Source organism: Maylandia zebra, linkage group LG11, assembly GCF_041146795.1.
Source record: "Maylandia zebra isolate NMK-2024a linkage group LG11, Mzebra_GT3a, whole genome shotgun sequence".
Classification (NCBI taxonomy): domain Eukaryota; kingdom Metazoa; phylum Chordata; class Actinopteri; order Cichliformes; family Cichlidae; genus Maylandia; species Maylandia zebra.
The window spans coordinates 27,499,815-27,519,984 of record NC_135177.1 but is presented as its reverse complement, the minus strand read 5'-3'; the positions used below and the strand labels follow the sequence as shown (position 1 = coordinate 27,519,984).

Sequence of the window (20,170 nt, the reverse complement as noted above, 5' to 3'; positions counted from 1 at the left end):
TGGCAGAGTTTATGGACACTTTCGCCGCCAGGGAAGAGGACTGCACAAGGACGGGCCTGGTGCAACACACTATAGACACTGGAGCAGCTGCTCCAATCCGGCTGCGGCCCCACCGCCTGCCCCTCGCCAAACGCCAAGCTGCCGAGGGACTGATAAAAGAGATGGCAGCTAATGGCGTCATTGAACCCTCGGATAGTCCATGGGCCGCACCTATGGTTATGGTGCGGAAGAAAACAGGGGGGTGGCGCCCTTGTGTGGACTACAGGCGTCTGAACGCGGTCACCCGCAAGGACTCTTACCCGTTACCTCGCATCGATGACGCACTGGATTACATCGCTGGGTCCAGTTGGTTCAGCTCGCTAGACCTCCGCAGTGGGTACTGGCAGGTGGAGCTCGCTGCCGAGGCGCGGCCCAAGACTGCATTCACCATAGGGCAAGGACTGTGGCAGTTTAAGGTGATGCCTTTTGGACTATGCAATGCACCAGCCACGTTCGAAAGGTTAATGGAAAGGGTCCTCAAAGACATTCCCCGTGCCCGCTGCGTGGTCTATTTGGATGACTTGCTGACTCATGCTAAGGACTTTGAACAGGCCGTGGCCAACCTACGAGAGGTTCTGACTGCCATCCGCGGGGCCGGACTAAAGCTGAACCCGGCCAAGTGCAACCTTCTTGCTCGCCAGGTGAAGTTCCTGGGACATGTGGTGAGCGAACAGGGGGTGGCTACTGACCCCGAGAAGGTGGTTGCTGTGGGGGACTGGCCTACCCCATCGAACGTCGCCGAGCTACGAAGCTTCCTGGGGCTGGCCTCCTATTACAGGAGGTTTGTAAAAGACTTTGCCACCGTCGCTAGCCCCTTGCATCAGTTGACAAACAAGGGTCAGCGGTTTGGTTGGACGGAGGGCTGTGCAACGGCTTTCGAGCAGCTGAAAACTGCCCTTGTGAGTGCCCTGGTCTTGGCGTATCCTGACCCCAGCCAGCCTTTCATTTTGGACACCGACGCCAGCAACGTGGGGGTCGGAGCGGTGCTCTCCCAGAGGGGAGAGGCTGAGGAGCGAGTGGTGGCATACTACAGCTGCAGCCTCAGCCGGGCCGAGAGGAATTACTGTGTTACCCGGCGTGAGCTGTTGGCTGTGGTCCTGGCGGTTCGTCACTTCCGACCTTACCTCCTGGGCACTAAGTTCCTGCTCAGGACAGACCACGCCAGCCTAACCTGGATGCTGAACTTTCGCCAGCCAGAGGGTCAGGTGGCCCGGTGGCTGGAAATACTACAAGAGTACGACTTTGAGGCCCAGCACCGACCAGGGCGGCAACACGCCAACGCTGACGCCCTGTCCAGGCGCCCCTGTTCTGCGGATGAGTGCCGGTACTGCAGGCGCATGGAGGAGCTGGACCGGGGTCCGACATCGGCAGCAGCAGAACCTGAGGGTGTGGGTGAAGGGCAGGAACCTTTCACCGCGGCGGAGCTACAGCAGCACCAGGTGAGCGATCCAGCGCTGGAGATGGTGAGGGACTGGATGGAGGCAGGGACACGGCCAGACTGGTCCGCCGTGTCTTCCCAAGGGCCCGAGACAAAGTCGCTGTACTCCCAGTGGAACAGCCTGGAGCTCCATGGCGGTGTAATCTACCGGCGGTGGCGAGCGCCAGACGGGGGAGGCGACATACTCCAGCTCCTGGTTCCCCGGGCCTTGCGGCCTGAGGTCCTCCGCTGGGTCCATGGGGCTGCAGGTACTGGCCATTTTGGGAATGGCAAGACGTTGCGACGGCTGAGACGGCGGTTCTACTGGCCGGGGTGTCGTCAGGACGTGGAGATCCACGTCCACTGCTGTGACGACTGCACGGCGCAGAAAGGTCCCAGCCAGCGCTCCCATGCCCCATTGCAGCAATACCTAGTTGGGGCGCCAATGGAGCGGATTGGAGTGGATATCCTGGGTCCATTCCCTGTGACTGATGCCGGCAACCGGTATGTCCTGGTCGCGATGGATTATTTCTCAAAGTGGCCAGAGGCGTACGCGGTGCCGGACCAGAGTGCGGTGACGACGGCGCGGACTCTGGTGGATGAGATGTTCACGCGGTTTGGTGTACCGGAGGAGCTCCATAGCGACCAAGGGAGGAACTTTGAGAGCCAGGTGCTGGGAGAAGTGTGTCGGAGGCTGGGGGTGAGAAAAACGAGGACCACCCCCCTCCATCCTCAGAGCGATGGTCTGGTTGAGCGGTTCAACCGCACGTTGGCCACCCAGCTGGCCATCCTGACCAGCCAACATCAGAGGGACTGGGACCAACACCTGCCCCTTGTTTTGTGGGCATATCGAACAGCAGTGCAGGAGTCAAGTCAGTGTACTCCTGCGGCGTTGATGTTCGGAAGGGAGCTCCGGACCCCGGTGGACTTGGTGTTCGGAGCGCCCCCTGAGCCGGAGATTGCTGGTGGACCAGAGATGGACTACTTCCGGCGGCTCAGGGAGCGGTTGCACACGGTGCATCAACTGGCAAGACGGACATTGGAGGGAGCCGGGGCCCGCCAGAAACGGGCGTATGATACCCGTGCGCACGGTCCTATGCTGGGGGCCGGAGATCGGGTCTGGGTGTTCTGCCCCCAGAGGAAGCGGGGGCTGACCCCCAAGCTCATGAGCCACTGGCCAAATCCTGGAGCAGCTGTCGGAGGTGGTCTTCAGAGTCCGGATGCCGGGGCGGGGAAGGCGGGTGGTGCTACACAAGGACCGGCTGGCGCCATACCATCCGCTTGCCCCCAACCCGCAGGCTGGTGTGCAGCCTGGGGACTCCTCGCCCCCTACGCCCGGCCCGGAGGGGGGCGCCATGGATTCCCAGTCGAGGCCGAAGCGTACTCGACGCCGGCCCGGACATTTGCTGGACTACATTGTGGACAGTTAAGGTTGTGGGGACACTAAACCTTCTTGGGAGGGGGCTGTGTAATGACCTGGCTGGGGTTGTTAGCCAGGTGCATTCTGGGTATTGTGTTGTCTCTGTGTTTTCTATCGTTCTGCTAGTTCATATGTGTTGATTTGCATGTTGTGTTAGTGTTATGTTAATGTAAGCCACAGTGAAGTTGATGTGTGTTCTGTGGAGGGGGGTGAATTGGCATAGTTGGCTGACACCGCGACTCTATGTGGTGGGAGCGTGATAGGGGTTCGGTGTCAGCAGTGTTACGTTGTGTGAAAAAAATACGGCAAATAAATGACTGGTGTGAACCACTACTGCCTCCTGCTGGATCATTTGGGGATTATCAGTCTGCTGCTGAGACGCTCGGGGTCGTGCGGTGTATGAGGCACGAGCGCTCTCCACTCGCTGTGAAGTGTAGCGATAGCCGCTAGCGCCCCGCTAGCCGTTTTAGCTAGTGAGCAGTTTAGCCAGTTTAGCTCCACTAACCCACGGTCGTTACAATATATATATATATATATATATATATATATATATATATATATATATATATATATATAAAACACCCAGCACACCCCTGCGGGCGGTTTATCCTTCAAGCTCGGGTCCTCTACCAGAGGCCTGGGAGCTTGAGGGTCCTGCGCAGTATCTTAGCTGTTCCCAGGACTGCGCTCTTCTGGACAGAGATCTCCGATGTTATTCCCGGGATCTGCTGGAGCCACTCGCGTAGCTTATATATATATATAAGATAAGATAAGATAAGATAACCTTTATTAGTCCCACACGTGGGAAATTTGTTTTATATATATATATATATATATATATATATCTGACAATACTATAATATTGGCCATATTATATTTACATTACCACAGTGAGATGACTTTAGTCTCATGAACAACAAGAGCTAATTGTTATTTACTAACTACTCTTGAACTGACTGTTCAGTACAGAAATGAAGCCCAACAATCATGTTTTACAGTCCCGTAGTCTCAGCCTCAGATACTCAACTAATCAAAGTTATGTCATGACAAAAATGAATGACCAAATGACCAACAAAACATTTTTCTCCTTCATTTATGTCATACTATCTCGCGTTTCTCGCGGTTAGTATCATGGTTGCTAGGCAACCTGAACAGCGCGACGAAGGCCAGACCGTCCCATTTCACAAGACTCTCACTTCCGCACTTCTCGTACTTATAGTACGCACCGTACGTAGTACGCGTAGTGCGCGTACTTCAAGCGTGCAGACCCTGAATTGGGACACAGCCTAAGTACGCACGCAGGAGCTTTCTGATTGGTTCTCACCTCCGTCGCTCTATTGATGATGTCCTTCCTGTTCACCCTAAGAACACGTGTAGGGTGTACATTTTCGAGCTGAGGGGAATAACGGCAACAAAACATCGCCGTTCAGACACCTTCGTATTTTTTTTCTGTGGAAGGCTTTACCGAGTAAGAGGGCAACATGGTGAAGACACGGTACAAGGGGAAAAGCTCAATAAACCCCTCAACATCCAGCAGCAACCCCGGTGAGCTAACTCTCCCATTAGCCAAACTGCTTGTTTACAGCTAATGCTAATTGTTGCTAGTCATTGTCAGAGAAAGTCATATTTGCGTTATTTTAGATAATAATAGCGTTGCGTATCAAAATAAGACTTCACAGCGGTGTGATGAATCTAAAACTTAACTTACACTGTTGCGTACTGTAGGAAGATATAGCCTTTTAAGTTTTGTCGTGTCAAACACCTGTTTTATGAAAGTTAAACATATTTACGGTAAAATCTGAGCTGCAATCTTGGGGTGGAAAATGATGCTCCTTTAAAAATGAACGTGTACGGTGTGTCTGGTTAGTAGTCATAACTAGCAATGCAGTATATCTTGATAGGAATTATAAAGTTACGTGTTTGTATAAGCTGTTAACAGCACTATACCGGCACCTTACACTGAAACCCAGTCATTTGTTCAGCACATTTAAAACTGTTTAAGGTAATAAAACATGAATGTTGTTGCACGGTCCTTAAAAAAAAATCAGAGGCCTTAGTTGATTATAAATATGGTATTTCCCTTGCAATAAATTGACTAACAAGTAAGTGCATTGTAATAACATGTGGGTTTCGTTAATGAGCCGTTAAAGTAAACATAAATTTATTCGACAGATCGAGCCAAAGGTGCTGGTGGAAACAACATGAGGGACCGAGCCACTATCAAGCGCCTGAATATGTACAGACAAAAACAAAGATGGTAAGCAAATATTTTTCTTTTCTTTTTTTATTGATATAGTTTACTGTTACAATGTAACGTAAGTGATGTGTCAAGAATTAAAGAGATCTTTTGTCCACAGTGATAGCCGTGGAAAAGTCGTCAAACCTTTACAGTACCAGTCCACAGTAGCTCCGGGAACTGTTGCCAGAGTTGAACCTAACATCAAATGGTTTGGTGAGAAATGTCTTTACTGTTGTGTATGTTATAGTGTATACTGTAAATTAATTAAATTGGAGGTAATACCATTTGCTCATATGTTGCTCTTGTTTGAAATATTGTCAGTTGAATTTGTAAAAATAAAATGTTCACTACAATAATACCATATCATTTTTATTCTTATTATATGACTATCCCATATTTCTATACTCTGTATTTAAGCAAATACCCGTGTGATCAAGCAGTCATCCCTCCAGAAATTCCAGGAGGAGATGGAGGCAGTAAAGAAGGATCCATATCGTGTGGTGATGAGACAAAGCAAATTGCCTATGTCCCTTTTGCACGATAGAGTCAAAGCCCATGTGAGTATAAAGGCTTTAAAGCTTATTCTTGTAAGATTTTTATTATATATGTATGTATTGTTATGAACAGTCACCACCAACACACTGAAATTAAAATGAAGCAGTTGAGATGTGTTTGAATTGCAGAGGTGACATCTTAATTCAAGGAGTTTAACAAAAAATATTGAATTTGTTGTTTAGGAATTACATGTATTTTTATCCATAGTCTTCCATTTTCAGAGGCTCAGAAAAAATAAATAATAATAACTGGATGTGAAACGCTGTCAGGTATAGACCTAACTGTATAATTAAAATGCAAACCTTGGGATCTAAACATGATAACAAAATAATAGCAAAACAACAAATTGTGCCAACAAGGGTAAAAAACAAAAACAAGAGATTTAAAAGAGGACACACAGTTTGCTTGCCTGAGATGTCTAACCATGGCATTACTGGGCGTAGGGACCCAGACAACAAAGGCCAACTACTGCAGTAAGAAAACACAAGTAAGCCTTCCAGGATCTCTAACAGCAGCACATGGGGAGTTAGGTGGTTCCAGCTGTGGTGTGGAGGCGAGTCTTTATCGGCTACCTCAGAATTTTAATAAAGGTCAGCAAGGATGGATGTAATATATCACTTTTCCAAGTATGTGTTAATAGCCTGGCAAAATAATGTGCATTGCATTGATAACAGTATAATGGCAGCATTTATTAAGCTTGCTTTCTCAGAGTTTTACAGGCAACTTCTTAATTGCCTCTTGGGGGTGAATAAAGTCTTCTGATTCTGATTCTGAAACTGCAGATGCCAGGGAGTGTACTTCATCTGACACTGCTTTCTATTTCCGTGTGGATGGAGTGTACCTGAAAGTCGGCACAGAGCCTGTGACAAAATTAATGTTTAAAGAACAAGGCCGCAGAAGAAAGGAATAACTTAATATTAGATAGCTGTCTTTGCAAGTAAGGCTGTTTGGTCAGCTGAGAATGTAAGGAGTCTAAAAATAACTTAGACATTGCATTATTTCAAACATTAATAAGCAACGCACCCTCAATAAAAGAGAAACTAATAATGTGGTTCGTGCTGAGGCTAAAAGGATAAGTTTCCATGGATTTGAAGTAAATCAGCTGCAGGGTATTTTGGGGTATCCTATTTTTATTTCAGCGAAGCAGGCAGACATCAAAGGTAAAGGGCTACATGTGGGGGGGGAGGAAATCAACCGAAACTGCTCTAGCAAACACACTTCTTCACGTTACTTTATAAGATGTTGTGGTCTGGTGTATCTTCTGATACAGTAGCTGACTGGGGCAGTCGTAGTGATGCATAGTAAAAACGGGATTTAACCCCCCCCCCCCCCCCCCCCCCAAGAAGAAATAAATAAATAAAAATAAAATCAAAGATTATGTTATTAATAAATAAAGTATGTGATTTAAAGTGTTCTGTAAGCTTAAATATAAATAGCTCTTTGCACATGGGTCTAAACTTGCTTACGACAGTGGGATTAAGAGAGTGATTCTTTTAAAGGGGTTAACAAGTGGCATGTTTAAAATTTGAGTAGGAAATAACCAGTAAGTGGAATGCGTTTAATAATGACTAAAGTAAGTAATGCAGATAAAGATCATAGCTATTTTCGTCTGTGTGAGTAAACGCTTTCTTGAGGCTTCATGAGGTGAGACGAATAAGAGGACTCACTTTAATCCTCATACAATTTTTCCTCTGCCCTACTGTGAACCTGAATGTACTGGCTTACGCTAGGCATGAGAGAGCTGCCTTCATCCAGACTTGGATTTTTTTTCCCTTCAACATAACCAACACAGTTCTAAATAAAATCCAGTTCTTGTTCTTGTGCCATGTGCTATAGTCCCTTATGAAGTTGAGGCATTTCTTAGAGTGTGAAAGAGTTCAAAATAATCTCTTAATTCATCACCGGGTTACCAGAAGATGACCTTTTATTATTTTTATTAATATTACAATTATGTAACTAAATGGCACAGAAGTGCTAGTAAAGTATGAAAGTGCTCTGTAATCTTAATGTATGATCACTGAATGACCAGTGGAATGATATTGCTCCAAAAGGCAGACAAATTAAGCAAGAGCCAGTGGTTCAGTCAGAAAAATGTGTTTTCAAACAACCAGAGTGCTTTGTAGGACCTCTTGGCAGATAGTTGAGGTGACCTGAGGCTGTAAACAGTGTTGTTTCTGACTAACCTGCTCCTCCACCCCTCGTGGCAGTTTTGCAATAGAGGTATGGCGTGTGTTTTAAGATCGCTGGAACACTTAATCAGCACTGGCATAGTCTTTGCTGTTTCACTGGCTTTGTCGCATATTTGGGTGTTCTGTTTAATATATTCATTTATTGTGTGTTTCTGACTGAAACTGTTGGAGAGCTGTTTGTGACTGTATCACAAACTGTGTTTTAACATTGGAAAAAAAAGAGCTTTATGTTTCCTCTCTGCTTAAATACAGCATGATAATGTTAAATTTAAATGGATTTTGCAGTCCAGCTTCAACATCTGGATCCTTTAAGTGTGTTGTTCATGCTGGAAAGAACAAAGTCCAAACTTAATAAAACCACAGTCATAATTCTATCTGATTTTGTAAATAAATGATATAAGGTCCTGCTGTAAGTATATTGCTGGCAGAGCTATTCACTGTTAATATAAAAACTTTTTTTTTTTTTTTATCACAAAATGTTCTATCTTTCTATAATTGCAGAACTCTAAGGTTCACATTCTAGACACGGAGGGTTTTGAGAACACTTTTGGACCTAAGGCTCAAAGGAAGAGGCCCAGTCTTGTTGTGGGCGATGTCAAGGACCTTGTAGAGCAAGCTGAGGCCTCAGCCCTAAGTTATAATGCAGAAAATGACAAAGACCTGGTTACCGAGGACACAGGGGTCCGGTAAGAATTTTCTTTTTGTTTCTTCTTTCTTTGTTTTTTTTGTTTTTAAATGCATTTTTAAATGCATTTAAAGTGTCGTTAAATCCCTGCTACTTTTTTATTCACTAAAGGGCGGAAGCACGTGAGGAGATTTTCAAAAAGGGTCAGTCCAAGAGAATCTGGGGAGAACTTTACAAGGTATCGTCTCCACCTTGTGTAGTATGTTAGTGCAGTAAAGTGTTGTGTGGTCATTCTCGAGTCCTCTTTTATTTTTACAGGTGATTGACTCATCTGATGTCATCATCCAAGTGCTGGATGCCCGAGATCCTATGGGAACACGGTCTAAGAGCATTGAAACGTATCTAAAGAAAGAGAAATCCTGGAAACATCTGATCTTTGTTCTAAACAAGTGTGACCTTGTGCCCACCTGGGTCACGGTAAGATATTTACAGCACACCCCCCTGGTTTCCTGTATGACTGGTTGTAGTTGCTTTTCTTAGTATTAAACTTGGTCTCTGCTCATTGTTAAACCAGAAACGTTGGGTGGCTGTTCTGTCTCAAGAATATCCCACTTTGGCTTTCCACGCCAGCCTCACAAACTCATTTGGTAAGGGCTCTCTCATCCAGCTGCTCAGGCAGTTTGGCAAGGTAAGAAATGCTTTTTGTTCGAAATGCAAAAACTTTCACAAATAAAATATTTGAGTTGTTTTATTATATAGAGTTTTAAAAAATACATTTATCATCATGTTGTTGTGCAAGATAATAGATTTGTCAACTGGTAGTAATTTGTAACAACTTAATGTGTATATAGCTGTGAACACAATATCTGATGCTTAATTAGGTTAGCTGGGACACTGTAGGCATTTAATGAGCAGTATTTAATGTGTTAATGTTAGAATCACAAACATTGGAATAAACATATCTGTTTGATGACAAGCTACATTGGTTTGTCAATTGTGCATTATTATTGTTTTGCATCATATTTCCTTTCGATTTTTAAACACTTTACTAAACTGTAAAATATGCTTTTAAGTCTTTAAGTAGTTTACATTGACACAATATATTAATTTAGCTGCAGTAAACCACCACAGTGGAGTTTCAATCAAGCTGTAACTGAAGATTGACAGGCTGTCTGCTTTAAATCAAGGGGTTTACCAAAAGTATTGCATTAACTTTTTATAAATCACATCCATATACAGTCCCCCATTTTCAGAGGCTCAAATGTAATTGGCTAATTGACTGAAAGGTAGTTTCATGGTTAGGTGAGTCCCGTTCCTTTGTTATTCCATGACAAATTAAACAGATAACTTATTCGGATCATTTACAACAAGGTACAAACCACTGGTTACAAACATTAAAAGGGCAGGTTAGACCATATCAGAGGACATGTGAAAGAGTCTCCGCAGTTCTGGAAAACAAATCACTGAAAACCGAGATGAACTTTTATCAGAGTAATGGATAGAGAAAAGTATAGAGAAGGAGAGAAACAGCGCATGAGCTGATTAATCCCACATTATATTTCAAACATAGTAGAAGCAATGTCATAACATAGACATGTATGGCTGCCAGTGGACATGGACCACTTGTGTTTACTGATGATGTGACTGCTGATATAAGTAGCAAAATGAATTTGCACTTCACTGCGCAAATGGATAATGATCCAAAACATACTGCAAAAGAAACCCAAGAGATTCTCAAGGCAAATCAATGGAATATTCTTCACTGGCCAAGACAGTCACCTGATCTCAACCCAACATGAACATGCTTTTGAGTTACAGAAGACAAAACTGAAGCTATTTTTCAAAAGAGGGCAGCAGCTGAAGACAGCTGCAGTAAAGGCCTGGTACACCATGTGAAAGAAGGACATTCAGCCTCTGGTGATGTCCATTAGTTCTAGACTTCAGGCTGTCTTTCTGAGGTTACTTTTCAGCTTCTGAAAATGGGGAACTGTGTATAAAAATGGCAGTAATTCCTGAACATTTAACTCGGTGCATTTTTGTTAAACCACTTGAATTAAAGCTGAAATGAAGCACTTTTTTTTTATCCACTGTGGTGGTCTACAGAGGCTAAACTACAAAGAATGCTTCATTGTCCCAAAACTGTGCTGTGTTCCACACAGTTACAACCATAACATTAGATTATGTATTGCCCTGACTGCCCTGGCAGCATACTTGAGAAAAGCTTGAAAGAGACAACAGAGGAATTACATCCCTTCAAAGAGGACAGACAAAGACTTCCTGACTTTATTTTTCCCTCACGCAGCTCCACACAGACAAAAAACAAATAAGTGTGGGTTTCATCGGATATCCAAATGTTGGAAAAAGCTCGATCATCAACACTCTGAGGTCAAAGAAGGTTTGCAATGTTGCACCCCTCGCTGGAGAAACGAAGGTAAAATCAATGTATCGTATTAACTATACAGTAGTTAGGTTCACATGATTATATTTTGGGTTTAGTCAAAGTCCCGTTGCTGCTTAATGTTGATGGCTTCAATAACAGAAGCAGTCTACCCTCTGTTTTTAAAAATATAACTGAAAAACTAAGTGGAGAGTAAAAGAGTAAAAACAACCATTTTTTTATCCTTCATTTCCTCTCTCTTCATCTGTTTATCCTTTTTGGAAACAAATGAAGGGTTGAAACCTTGGCGTACAAAGACCGGTCAAGGGGAAAGTCAGGGGAAAATGGCTTTACCTTTAGAGCCAAAATTGTAAGCTTGGACTGTAACTGAGCAGTTTTTCTGCACACCTATCCAGTGACTCTCATAGGCCTGTGGCCAGCAGTGCTTTATTTCCCACCTTGTGTTTTATTCTCAGCACATACTCAGCAATTACGAAAGCCAAACAAGGTTATGATCCGTAGCACTTTCATAGATCACATACATTTTGCTTTCCCACTTATAATTCTTTCAGCAGTTTTTCCTTGTTTTAAGATTTTATATCAAATGATACCAACAAGGTGAAATGTGTTTCTCATCGTTTGTGAAACAGAATTTCATGGACCACACATACAGCGTTAATCTTTCTCTCTCTTTTGTTTAAGGTGTGGCAGTACATCACTTTGATGAGGCGCATCTTCCTCATTGACTGCCCTGGTGTTGTCTACCCCTCAGAAGACAGTGAATCTGATATTGTTTTGAAAGGAGTAGTAAGTCTGTTTTTTAAAGTTTATTCCAATTGATTTTTTTTTTTTTTATTAATTAATTTGAGTTTTTTTAATGTCTGCCACTGCAGTATAATAAGAAGGGTGAATTTATTTGGACTTCCCATAAAACTAGGAAAAACAATAACATCTGAAAATCTAAGCACAGATCCGAGAAATGGTGTCCTGGTAACTTAGTATAATTCACCGAACTGTTAATGTTGTATTTTTAACAGTCTCGAGGATTCGGGGAATAACGAACTGAGACTTTAAAGTGGTTTGGGCTTCATAATACTAATACCCAACTGTTTTTAAAAATGTCTTTATCTGCTCTATTTCTCATCCTCGGGATCCTTGTGGGGCATCCGAGGTTCAGCATTTCACCCTTAAAGTCAGCGTAACTGAAAGGTTGCACGTTCACGTCTTAAAGTACTCATCTTTTTCTTTCCCCTTTTTGCAAAGGTTCAAGTGGAAAAGATCAAGAACCCAGAGGAGCACATCAGTGCAGTACTGGAGCGGGCCAAACCAGAATACATTCAGAAGACCTACCGCATCCCTACTTGGAACTGTGCTGATGACTTTCTTGAGAAACTGGCGTTTCGCACAGGGAAACTTTTGAAGGTTCATTTTCTTATTTAGAGGCTATACTTGAAAACTGCTTTGTATATTTTTTCCAAACATTTGCTTTATAAGTTCTGATGATATAAAAAATATATAATTTTATAGCTACAATGGAGCATTTTAACTCATTGTATGTGTAAGAGGTAATGGTTAAGGTTTATTTTTCAGCTTGGGTATTTATTGTGCTGTTTTTCTAGAAACAAGTGTTTTAATGCCTCTGTGTAGTTTTGTGGGGAAGTTAATGACTGCTGACTTTGCTGCAAAAGCAGGTTTTACAAACATTTTTCCCCTTAAAGTTGTGTTCCTACCAACTTCATTGTTGCACATTTCTCCCATGTATTTGAATTTAGGACTCTCCTTGAGCCTTATTTCTCTCTAAAAATGCTGTACTGTCTTGACATTTTCTCTGAAATATGGCGTAGGCAGAAATCTAGAGAAGGCAGGACTGAAACAAAAACAGCCCTCCCCCCCTGAAGAGCTTGGGTCTTATGTATGTGCTGTGTATGCATTTAAAAAAGTTACATTCACTTCATTCTCCACATAGGACACGATGAGCTCTTATTTACCAGATGGAAACTCTCTGCTTAACTGATTGTACCGCCAAACTTTCTTTCTGCTTGGACTCTCTCCTTTCACTGCCAAATGTTTAAGTCTGAAAATAGAGTCCAGAAGAGCTGCAGGGCTACAGCTGCCTCTGAAACACTAGATATATATATATATTTTAAATGTATTTATTTATTGCTGCCTACTTCAGCTTTAAATCACTAAGTCTTAAGATGTCTTAGCAATCTCTTCTTGTTTTTGTACAGGGCGGTGAGCCAGATCTCGCCACAGTCTCTAAAATGGTATTGAATGACTGGCAGAGAGGACGTATCCCCTTCTTTGTGAAACCCCCTGGACCTGAAGGAGATCAAGAGGTAAGATTACACTGAATTTCTCTCTAGGGCTTTTTAAGCGCACCAAACTGTGCCCTCAGTGTAAACCTGTTTTTATTGCTGTGTTTTCGCTAGGATGAGAAGCCACTGCCAGTTGCAGGACCGTCGGAGGTAGTAGAGCATGTGCAGAAGGAACAACCAGACAATCCGGACGCCATCTCAGAGGAACGTGAGGAAGAACAGCAGAGACAGAAGGAACAGGTCCAGAAGATTCTGGCTAATGTCAGACAAAACTTTGGCAAAATCAGTGTGGCTCCAGAGTTCAGCGAGGAAGACTTAGTTCCCATGGACATGCCTGATCTGGACATGTCAGATTTTTCTGGCTCTGATGGTGAGGAAGATGAGGGCACAGAGGAAAACGAAGGCAAAGAGGAAGATGCGACAAGCGTTGAACCAGCTGATGAAGTGACTGACATCTCTGAGCCCACAACCTCTCAGACTGAAAAGACAAACGGCAGCAAGAGTTCACGGGAGGTCATACGTGAGCTGGATGTGAAAATCGCCAAGTACAAGCAGTTTCTGGACCGAGCCAAATCCAATCGCTTCTCTGCAATCCGGTCAGTCTGCTCAAGCCCAAACCTCACTCGCATATTTTCTTTGTCTTGTGTACTGCCACCATTGTGTTTCGTCCAGTAACGTAATGTGAAGTTGTCAGACATAGAGATGCCACGCATTTTAGGTGGTCCGTGCTAACCAGCCTTGAAGCTGCTGATGACTAGCAGTGATCATTTTGATGCCATAACGTTTGTGTCTTTTGTGTTCTTTAATGCTTGTGTTGAATTTCAGCACACACTGAAGAACAAAGTCAAGTAACCGCTGTATAGTTAATCTGAGCCTAATTTAATTACTGTTCATTTCAGCTGACCCCAACAGGGATAAACTGTTTGCCTTGTTTTGTAATGATTTACTTTTTTCCATTTCTTTGGACAGGATACCTAAGGCGCTTTCTGACAAAGTGTTCACAGACATCAAGACTAAACAGTCAGCAGCGACTAAGCAAGCACAGAAGAAAGGTAGTCAGTCAGCTTGTTTGTTATGACTTTGTATGGTTCTGGATGTAAAAATAATTTGGGAAAGGCTTTATCAGATGTGGTTAAGGTCCAATAAACCTTCTGCAGTTCCAACAGAATAATCAATTACTGATATTTATCAACTTGATATTTTGCACAAACTTTAGATTTGAATGGGTACGTCAAGTTAACATTCAGGCAGTGACATCAGATCTGTTCATCTTTCTTTGAATTCAGCTCCAAACCAGAGGGGTAAAAAGAGGAAAGCTGAGGAGGGTGAGGACCTGGCCCAGCCGAACAGACTCACGTCTAAACAGGTATGCGGTGTTTGTTCTCTCTGATGTCAAACAGGCCAGATTTCTCTGGTGAATGTTCTTCTTACTGATGTAACATTGGAAATGAAAAGCTCTGGTCTTTTTTAGAAGAAGATTTCACTTTTTTTTCCTCTTCTGTTTCTCTTTTCTTTCTCTACAGAGAAGAGCAATGGATCGTGCTCAGAGGACGAAGAAAGTTGGCGTACGTTATTATGAAACTCACAATGTGAAGAACAAGAACAAAAAAATCCCAGCATCAGGCACAGAAGGTCAAAATACCAAGAAATCGAAGCACTAGACTGGAGTTGAATAAAATAAAACACACATGTAAGAAATCTGTATCTAAATTAGCCTGAAGCTATTTTTATTGGGATAAAAAAAGGTTGGCAGAAGGTGGAACACTAAGGTGGTCTTAATCAACTTGATGCCTTATCTTCATGACTGTTGTAACTTTGTCCCCTCAGTGCAGAACTGTATTTGAATGACATTTCATTCATCATATACAAGTGTACTGCTCTCTTGACGTTCAAGAGCAATGTGCAGTAGTTGTTTGAAGTGTACTTGTTATGCCAGAACAATAAAACATTTGTAAATTACACTAAGTTTTTACTTTAATGTATCATTAAGCAATAAGATGAATTACAAGTGAACACAATCTTGTACAGAGAAATGCCAGCTAAGTGTTTGTTTGTTTTTGTTTTTTTTACTTCTTTGGTGCAATTATCTCTTCCAGTTGAGCCTGAAAAGAAAAAAGGGGTGGTTAAGAAATCTTTAGACAACACAATCTACAAGAATTATTCTCTGATATGTAATTGAAAAAGTCACCTTAAGCTGTTGGTTGGTTCTCTTTAGGAACTGGATCTCGTCATCGTGCCTCTTTTCCTCTAGCTGTCGCTTTTCAGCTTCTATCTTCTCAACTGTTTCACATTTAGCCTTCTCTTCATTCAGCGCCTTCTTCAGTTCTTGTTTCTCGTTCTCTAGCTCCAAAATCTGCCCGTATAACAACGCATACGTGTGAGTTTGTTATTGATGCAGGGTCAATCCTGTAAAAAGCACTGCAGCCACTGTCATTGTACAGTAACTGTAAAATAGAGAAATTGTGCTCTCTGCTGGACTCCTAGCTAAATGACAGCTGAACTACATGAGTGGCGAAGTAAGTTTCCCAGCATCTATAAATTGCTTAGTATTAAAAATATATATTGTGACCCTGTATTTGTAACTCATAAGGAACCTGATATCCTTACTCTGTTTTTCATATCAGCTTCGCCCTTCTTAGCCTGCAGTGCCTTTCTCATGCCGTAAGCTATGCTGCTTTCATACACGGTCTGGTAGGCAGCAATGGTCATCTGAATCTCATCTCTGACCAGCCACAATAGCATACCCCTCTCAGCGCAGTTGATGGTTACCTGTCTGAGTAATTCATCTCAAAAGAAAAAGAATGACAAAAAAACTTATGTGATTTATTGTATTTATGTGTATTGATTCTACCTTCTATAATCAGCAACATCTCAGCTTCTTCCTTACCAAAACACTGGGAATAGAGCTCCCTGCGGACAGGGCAGATTCCTGTTTCTTTGGCCTGTCTTTGCTGCAGTTTTGTGTTTAGGAGTTCTTCTAGGTGCAACACATCTGCTCTCGTACAAGGTGTACTGGATACTTTCTGCACCCACAGTTGGTTTCCCTCCATCCACTCCCTGTAAGAGGAAAATTTGTAAAGTTCTGAACTTGCTGAAGAACACGCTATGGATAGAAAAAACTCTACCTGGGTGGGAGGATTGAATTGAGGAGCTCCTCATTTTCCTGCTTAGTAGCCTCAGTAGATGCTGATTTTGGTTTAGGAGGTGGTGGAACAGGTGTAGAGTCAATGGGCTGCTGAGGGCTTACTTTCAAAGGGCGTCCCTGTAGTGACAGATGTTTCATAAACTATCAGACAAACATATTATTACCCTGATTTGATTTTTTTAAATGACTGATACATTTTCGTAAATCTATTATAAAATACACCTTACAGAACCACCTTGTAACTGTGTATGCATGCAAATATATTAGTGGATGTAAGTATAATTGCATTAAGCTTTAATCAGACTCTCGGGATCTTGGATAGCATAACTTTTACATTAATCTCAAATCTATCCCTGAGACTTGTGCCATAAACACGGCTGGCTCGATAAACTCACCTTTGGTGATTTTCTGTCTGTGCTTTTGTTGACCAGAACTGGATTGTCGTATTTCAGCAGCGTGTCAGCTGGAGGAATCATTGTCGTTTACAATAGAGGAATAGAATAAACTTATACAGTAAAACCTGAAACTTCTTGGTCTAGCGTTTAGTTACATAAAGTTCACGCTCATTGTTTGGGTTGTCTTGGCAACAATGTCCGTTACGTTTTAATGTGTGCGAGCGGAATCAGCGCTTAGCTCCAGGAGTACAGGCTAGTGACACTTTTTTTTTCAAAAATTCTTTTGAGATAAATGCATTTTTATTAGTATTTTAAAAAATCTATTTAAAAGAGCCAAGTGGGATGTTTGTTTGTTTTTTACTTTTACCACCTTGTGTATCTTTTACTTTTACTATGCCTTTTTTGTTTGTTTTGTGTTTACTGGCTGCATCAAGTAAAAGTAATGTGTGTTAAACGAATATGTAAATAATGAAAGAATGTGCCAGCTTTTTCAATACACTAAATATTTAGGCTGTACAGGAAATAAACTGGCCGGCATCTCATGTCGGAACCAACGTGAGACATGGACACTGGCGGAGCTTAATTCTCGGTGAACCTCGGGAAGCGGAAGTGCGTGATCCTGGCGTAACGGGCGAAGTTTGTTACATGCCGAGGCTTTTGTTTTTTTTGTACATACAGTGGTGTGGTTGAAAATGTATGCTTTTTAGGTTATACAACGGTCGATTTAAGAGAATTATTTTAAGCATGGCCAAAGAGAAGCGACACAGGAGAAGAGAAAGTCCGGAGCGTGAAGCCGAAGTAAAGATAAAGCAGGAGAAACTGAGCCCTGCTAGGCCACAGAGATCACGCCGCTCCAGGTCGAGATCCCCCGGCAACTCCAGTCCACAGAGAGGAGGAACGAGTCGGTGTGTGCACTAAAGTTATCATACCACCTTAATTTTGCCACATGTGTCATATTGATCAACTTGACAACCGTGACAGAGTCAGTTTTTTTGAGTATATCGCTGTAGTACTTACTTGGGCTAGCTACAGCCACTAGTTGCATCTCAACGGTGGGAAATGTCGTGTGAACGGTCGCTTAATACTCTCTTGTGTTCTTCATTTAGGTCACCTGCAAGGACGAGGGACCGTTCACCAGGTAGAAGGGGAACCTCTCCCGCCAGAAGAAGCAGCAGATCTCCGAGAAAAAGGAGAAGCCGTAGTCCTCACCACGGGGATGTCAGAGTAAAGCGGGTGATTAGTTTCAAATTATTGGGAAACATTTTGCAATTCAGCAGCACCACTGGAGTATAAAGTGATCTAGGTGGTATAAAGTACTCATCTGGAATTTACCACACAGAAGCTTGTGTAACCCAAGTGCTAGTCAGATAGTACTAACAGTCTGAGGCAGTCTGTTTTCTGTGTAGAGACCCAACATTGGTCTACAGTTGTCCCATTTTTAATGTTTTTCAGAGGCATCTGGCAGTAATGACAATATATGTCAAACAAACTAGAGCCCACTATTCCATACTGAAGGGTAATGCAGTACAACATAATTAACTACTCAAAAATGTAACTGTGTAAGTATTCTGTAAATATATGTCACAGGAACGGGATGAGCATAGAGCTAGCGGCGACGAGAGAAGAAGAAGAAATGAGCAACCAGAGGACAGACGGAGTAGGTGGGAATCTGATAGGCCACGGGAGAGAGAGCGCGGTGGGGAGAGGCATAGGGAGCGAAATGCTCTTGCCTCTCAACAAGCTGAACGACAGCAGCAAGATGAGAGACGCAGGGAAAATCGCCAGCGACGTGAAGAAAACCAAGAGCGAGACTTGGGGAGGTCAGAAGAAGAGGGTGATGAGGCAAGCGCTGCTCCTGCTGTGAAAGAGAAGCCAAACTTTGAACTTTCAGGGGCACTCACAGAAGACACAAACACATTTCGGGGAGTGGTGATCAAGTACAACGAGCCGCCTGAGGCTCGGATTCCGAAGCGCCGATGGCGACTGTACCCTTTCAAGAATGATGAGGCTCTTCCAGTCATGTACATTCACAGACAGAGTGCCTATTTGTTGGGGCGACAGAGAAGAATTGCTGATATCCCGATTGATCACCCATCCTGCTCCAAGCAACATGCAGTATTCCAGTACAGGTAGGAAGAACAGTCATCAGCACATTTTTATTTATTTTTTTACTCTAGTTTTCTTTTTGTTTGAAAAGCATGCTCGATCTGTGGTGATTACTACTTACTATTGTTGTTGTCCAATATGTTGAATGACTCTTTAGTCGTGATCCCCATTTGCAAATAGATCATGTCCACCATTCTGTCTTCATTTCTACAGACTGGTGGAGTTTACGCGGGCAGATGGCACCACGGGCCGGAGGGTAAAGCCTTACATTATTGACCTTGGCTCTGGCAATGGCACTTATCTGAACAACCAGCGTATCGAGCCCCAGCGGTACTATGAACTCAAAGAAAAAGATGTCATAAAATTTGGCTTCAGCAGCCGTGAATACGTGCTGCTTCACGAGTTCTCAGACACAACCGAGGTAGACGCCAAGCAGGAAGAGGAAGACGAGGGCCTTGATGAGTAAATTGTTCCAAAGTACTTGATTGCCGAAGTTGATTCAGGTTAGATAATATCATCATCAAAAACAACAACAGAAAAAGAACTGTTTCTGCAGGGAATGGAGCAATAAGTTTGAACTGGTAAATGCAGGAACTGATTTAAGTAATGGAACAGGATTTGTTGGTGTATATTGTGTAATTACTGATCTCTTGCTTGAACCTGCCACAGCTGTCTCAAAGAAGACTTTTTCTCAGGTTGTATAATGTCTATGTGATAAGTGACGGATCTTACATCTCACATTGCTCGCATTACATTAAGATGTGCTCAGTGACAGATAAAGATATCTCACCAATCTATAGTTATATATTCTATATTTTTTTTGCACCACAGCACTTAGTGCAAAGCATAGCTAATTGTCTATGTCCATGCTATATGTGTCAGTGTACATTACATTATTGGAATGTGAACTCTAGATTCATGTTTAAAAAGCATTTTTATTGTCAGAGTAAACATTGCAGTATAAGATGTAAGGATATTTCCTTTTCCTTTTTTTGTCTTTGCTTGTAGTGCAGGAAAAATTATTAACGCTGTTGTGTTCCCTCGCACTACTGGAATCTGTATGCACCATTCTTATTTTTGCCCATTCATAGAAGTTCATAGTAAATTTTCATTTTTGTACTGTAAATAAATTTTTGAAGAGTTTTATTGGAGCAAACTGGTGTCCGTTTGTTTCATAAAATGTCCCGTTTTAAGGAGGACAATAGGCACCATAATTATTTAACAAGTGGGTAATACAATTTGTTTATGATAATTTAAGCCTTTTAATTACAGTACTCTCTAATAGTCATCATCATTTATTTATATAGCACTTTTAAAACACACCTGGTAGACCAAAGTGTTGTAC

The 20,170-nt window shown here is 42.7% G+C and overlaps 3 protein-coding genes across 4 annotated transcripts; 2 read left to right on the top strand and 1 right to left on the bottom strand.

The window, feature by feature from the left end:
* Positions 1–4,176: 4,176 nt before the first annotated feature.
* gnl2 (G protein nucleolar 2) lies at positions 4,177–15,144 on the top strand. The gene is made up of 16 exons (XM_076890132.1): positions 4,177–4,421; positions 5,049–5,133; positions 5,234–5,328; positions 5,533–5,672; positions 8,361–8,545; positions 8,656–8,722; positions 8,803–8,961; positions 9,059–9,172; positions 10,787–10,915; positions 11,564–11,668; positions 12,125–12,283; positions 13,093–13,200; positions 13,294–13,775; positions 14,149–14,231; positions 14,466–14,545; positions 14,703–15,144. The coding sequence occupies exons 1-16, from the start codon at positions 4,358–4,360 to the stop codon at positions 14,838–14,840; spliced, it is 2,193 nt and encodes a 730-aa protein (XP_076746247.1). The 5' UTR covers positions 4,177–4,357; the 3' UTR covers positions 14,841–15,144.
* Positions 15,136–16,932, bottom strand: dnali1 (dynein, axonemal, light intermediate chain 1). Its single transcript, XM_004551000.4, has 6 exons — positions 16,720–16,932; positions 16,305–16,441; positions 16,067–16,236; positions 15,787–15,965; positions 15,368–15,532; positions 15,136–15,281 (listed from the first exon to the last, which is right to left on the bottom strand). The coding sequence occupies exons 1-6, from the start codon at positions 16,798–16,800 to the stop codon at positions 15,246–15,248; spliced, it is 768 nt and encodes a 255-aa protein (XP_004551057.1). The 5' UTR covers positions 16,801–16,932; the 3' UTR covers positions 15,136–15,245.
* On the top strand, positions 16,900–19,981 carry snip1 (Smad nuclear interacting protein). Of its 2 annotated transcripts, XM_076890133.1 has the most exons (5): positions 16,900–16,971; positions 17,427–17,624; positions 17,826–17,952; positions 18,307–18,848; positions 19,039–19,981. In XM_076890133.1, exons 2-5 carry the CDS (start codon positions 17,464–17,466, stop codon positions 19,289–19,291), a joined length of 1,083 nt encoding a protein of 360 aa, XP_076746248.1. In that variant the 5' UTR covers positions 16,900–16,971; positions 17,427–17,463; the 3' UTR covers positions 19,292–19,981. The 2 variants fall into 2 exon arrangements, with proteins under 2 accessions (XP_076746248.1, XP_004551058.2); XM_004551001.5 differs by lacking the exon at positions 16,900–16,971 and having other exon boundaries at positions 17,335–17,624.
* Positions 19,982–20,170: the final 189 nt, after the last annotated feature.

Excerpts from the sequence above, each read along its gene's own strand:
- gnl2 (XM_076890132.1), top strand. The coding sequence starts at position 4,358 with ATGGTGAAGACACGGTACAAGGGGAAAAGCTCAATAAACCCCTCAACA. Across the intron at positions 9,173-10,786 it reads TGCTCAGGCAGTTTGGCAAG|CTCCACACAGACAAAAAACA; the intron begins GTAAGAAATGCT and ends TCCCTCACGCAG. Across the intron at positions 14,546-14,702 it reads ACAGACTCACGTCTAAACAG|AGAAGAGCAATGGATCGTGC; the intron begins GTATGCGGTGTT and ends CTTTCTCTACAG.
- dnali1 (XM_004551000.4), bottom strand. The coding sequence starts at position 16,800 with ATGATTCCTCCAGCTGACACGCTGCTGAAATACGACAATCCAGTTCTG. Across the intron at positions 15,533-15,786 it reads AAGCTGATATGAAAAACAGA|ATTTTGGAGCTAGAGAACGA; the intron begins GTAAGGATATCA and ends TTATACGGGCAG. Across the intron at positions 15,282-15,367 it reads GAACCAACCAACAGCTTAAG|GCTCAACTGGAAGAGATAAT; the intron begins GTGACTTTTTCA and ends TTTTCTTTTCAG.
- snip1 (XM_004551001.5), top strand. The coding sequence starts at position 17,416 with ATGCTTTTTAGGTTATACAACGGTCGATTTAAGAGAATTATTTTAAGC. Across the intron at positions 17,953-18,306 it reads GGGATGTCAGAGTAAAGCGG|GAACGGGATGAGCATAGAGC; the intron begins GTGATTAGTTTC and ends TATATGTCACAG. Across the intron at positions 18,849-19,038 it reads CATGCAGTATTCCAGTACAG|ACTGGTGGAGTTTACGCGGG; the intron begins GTAGGAAGAACA and ends TCATTTCTACAG.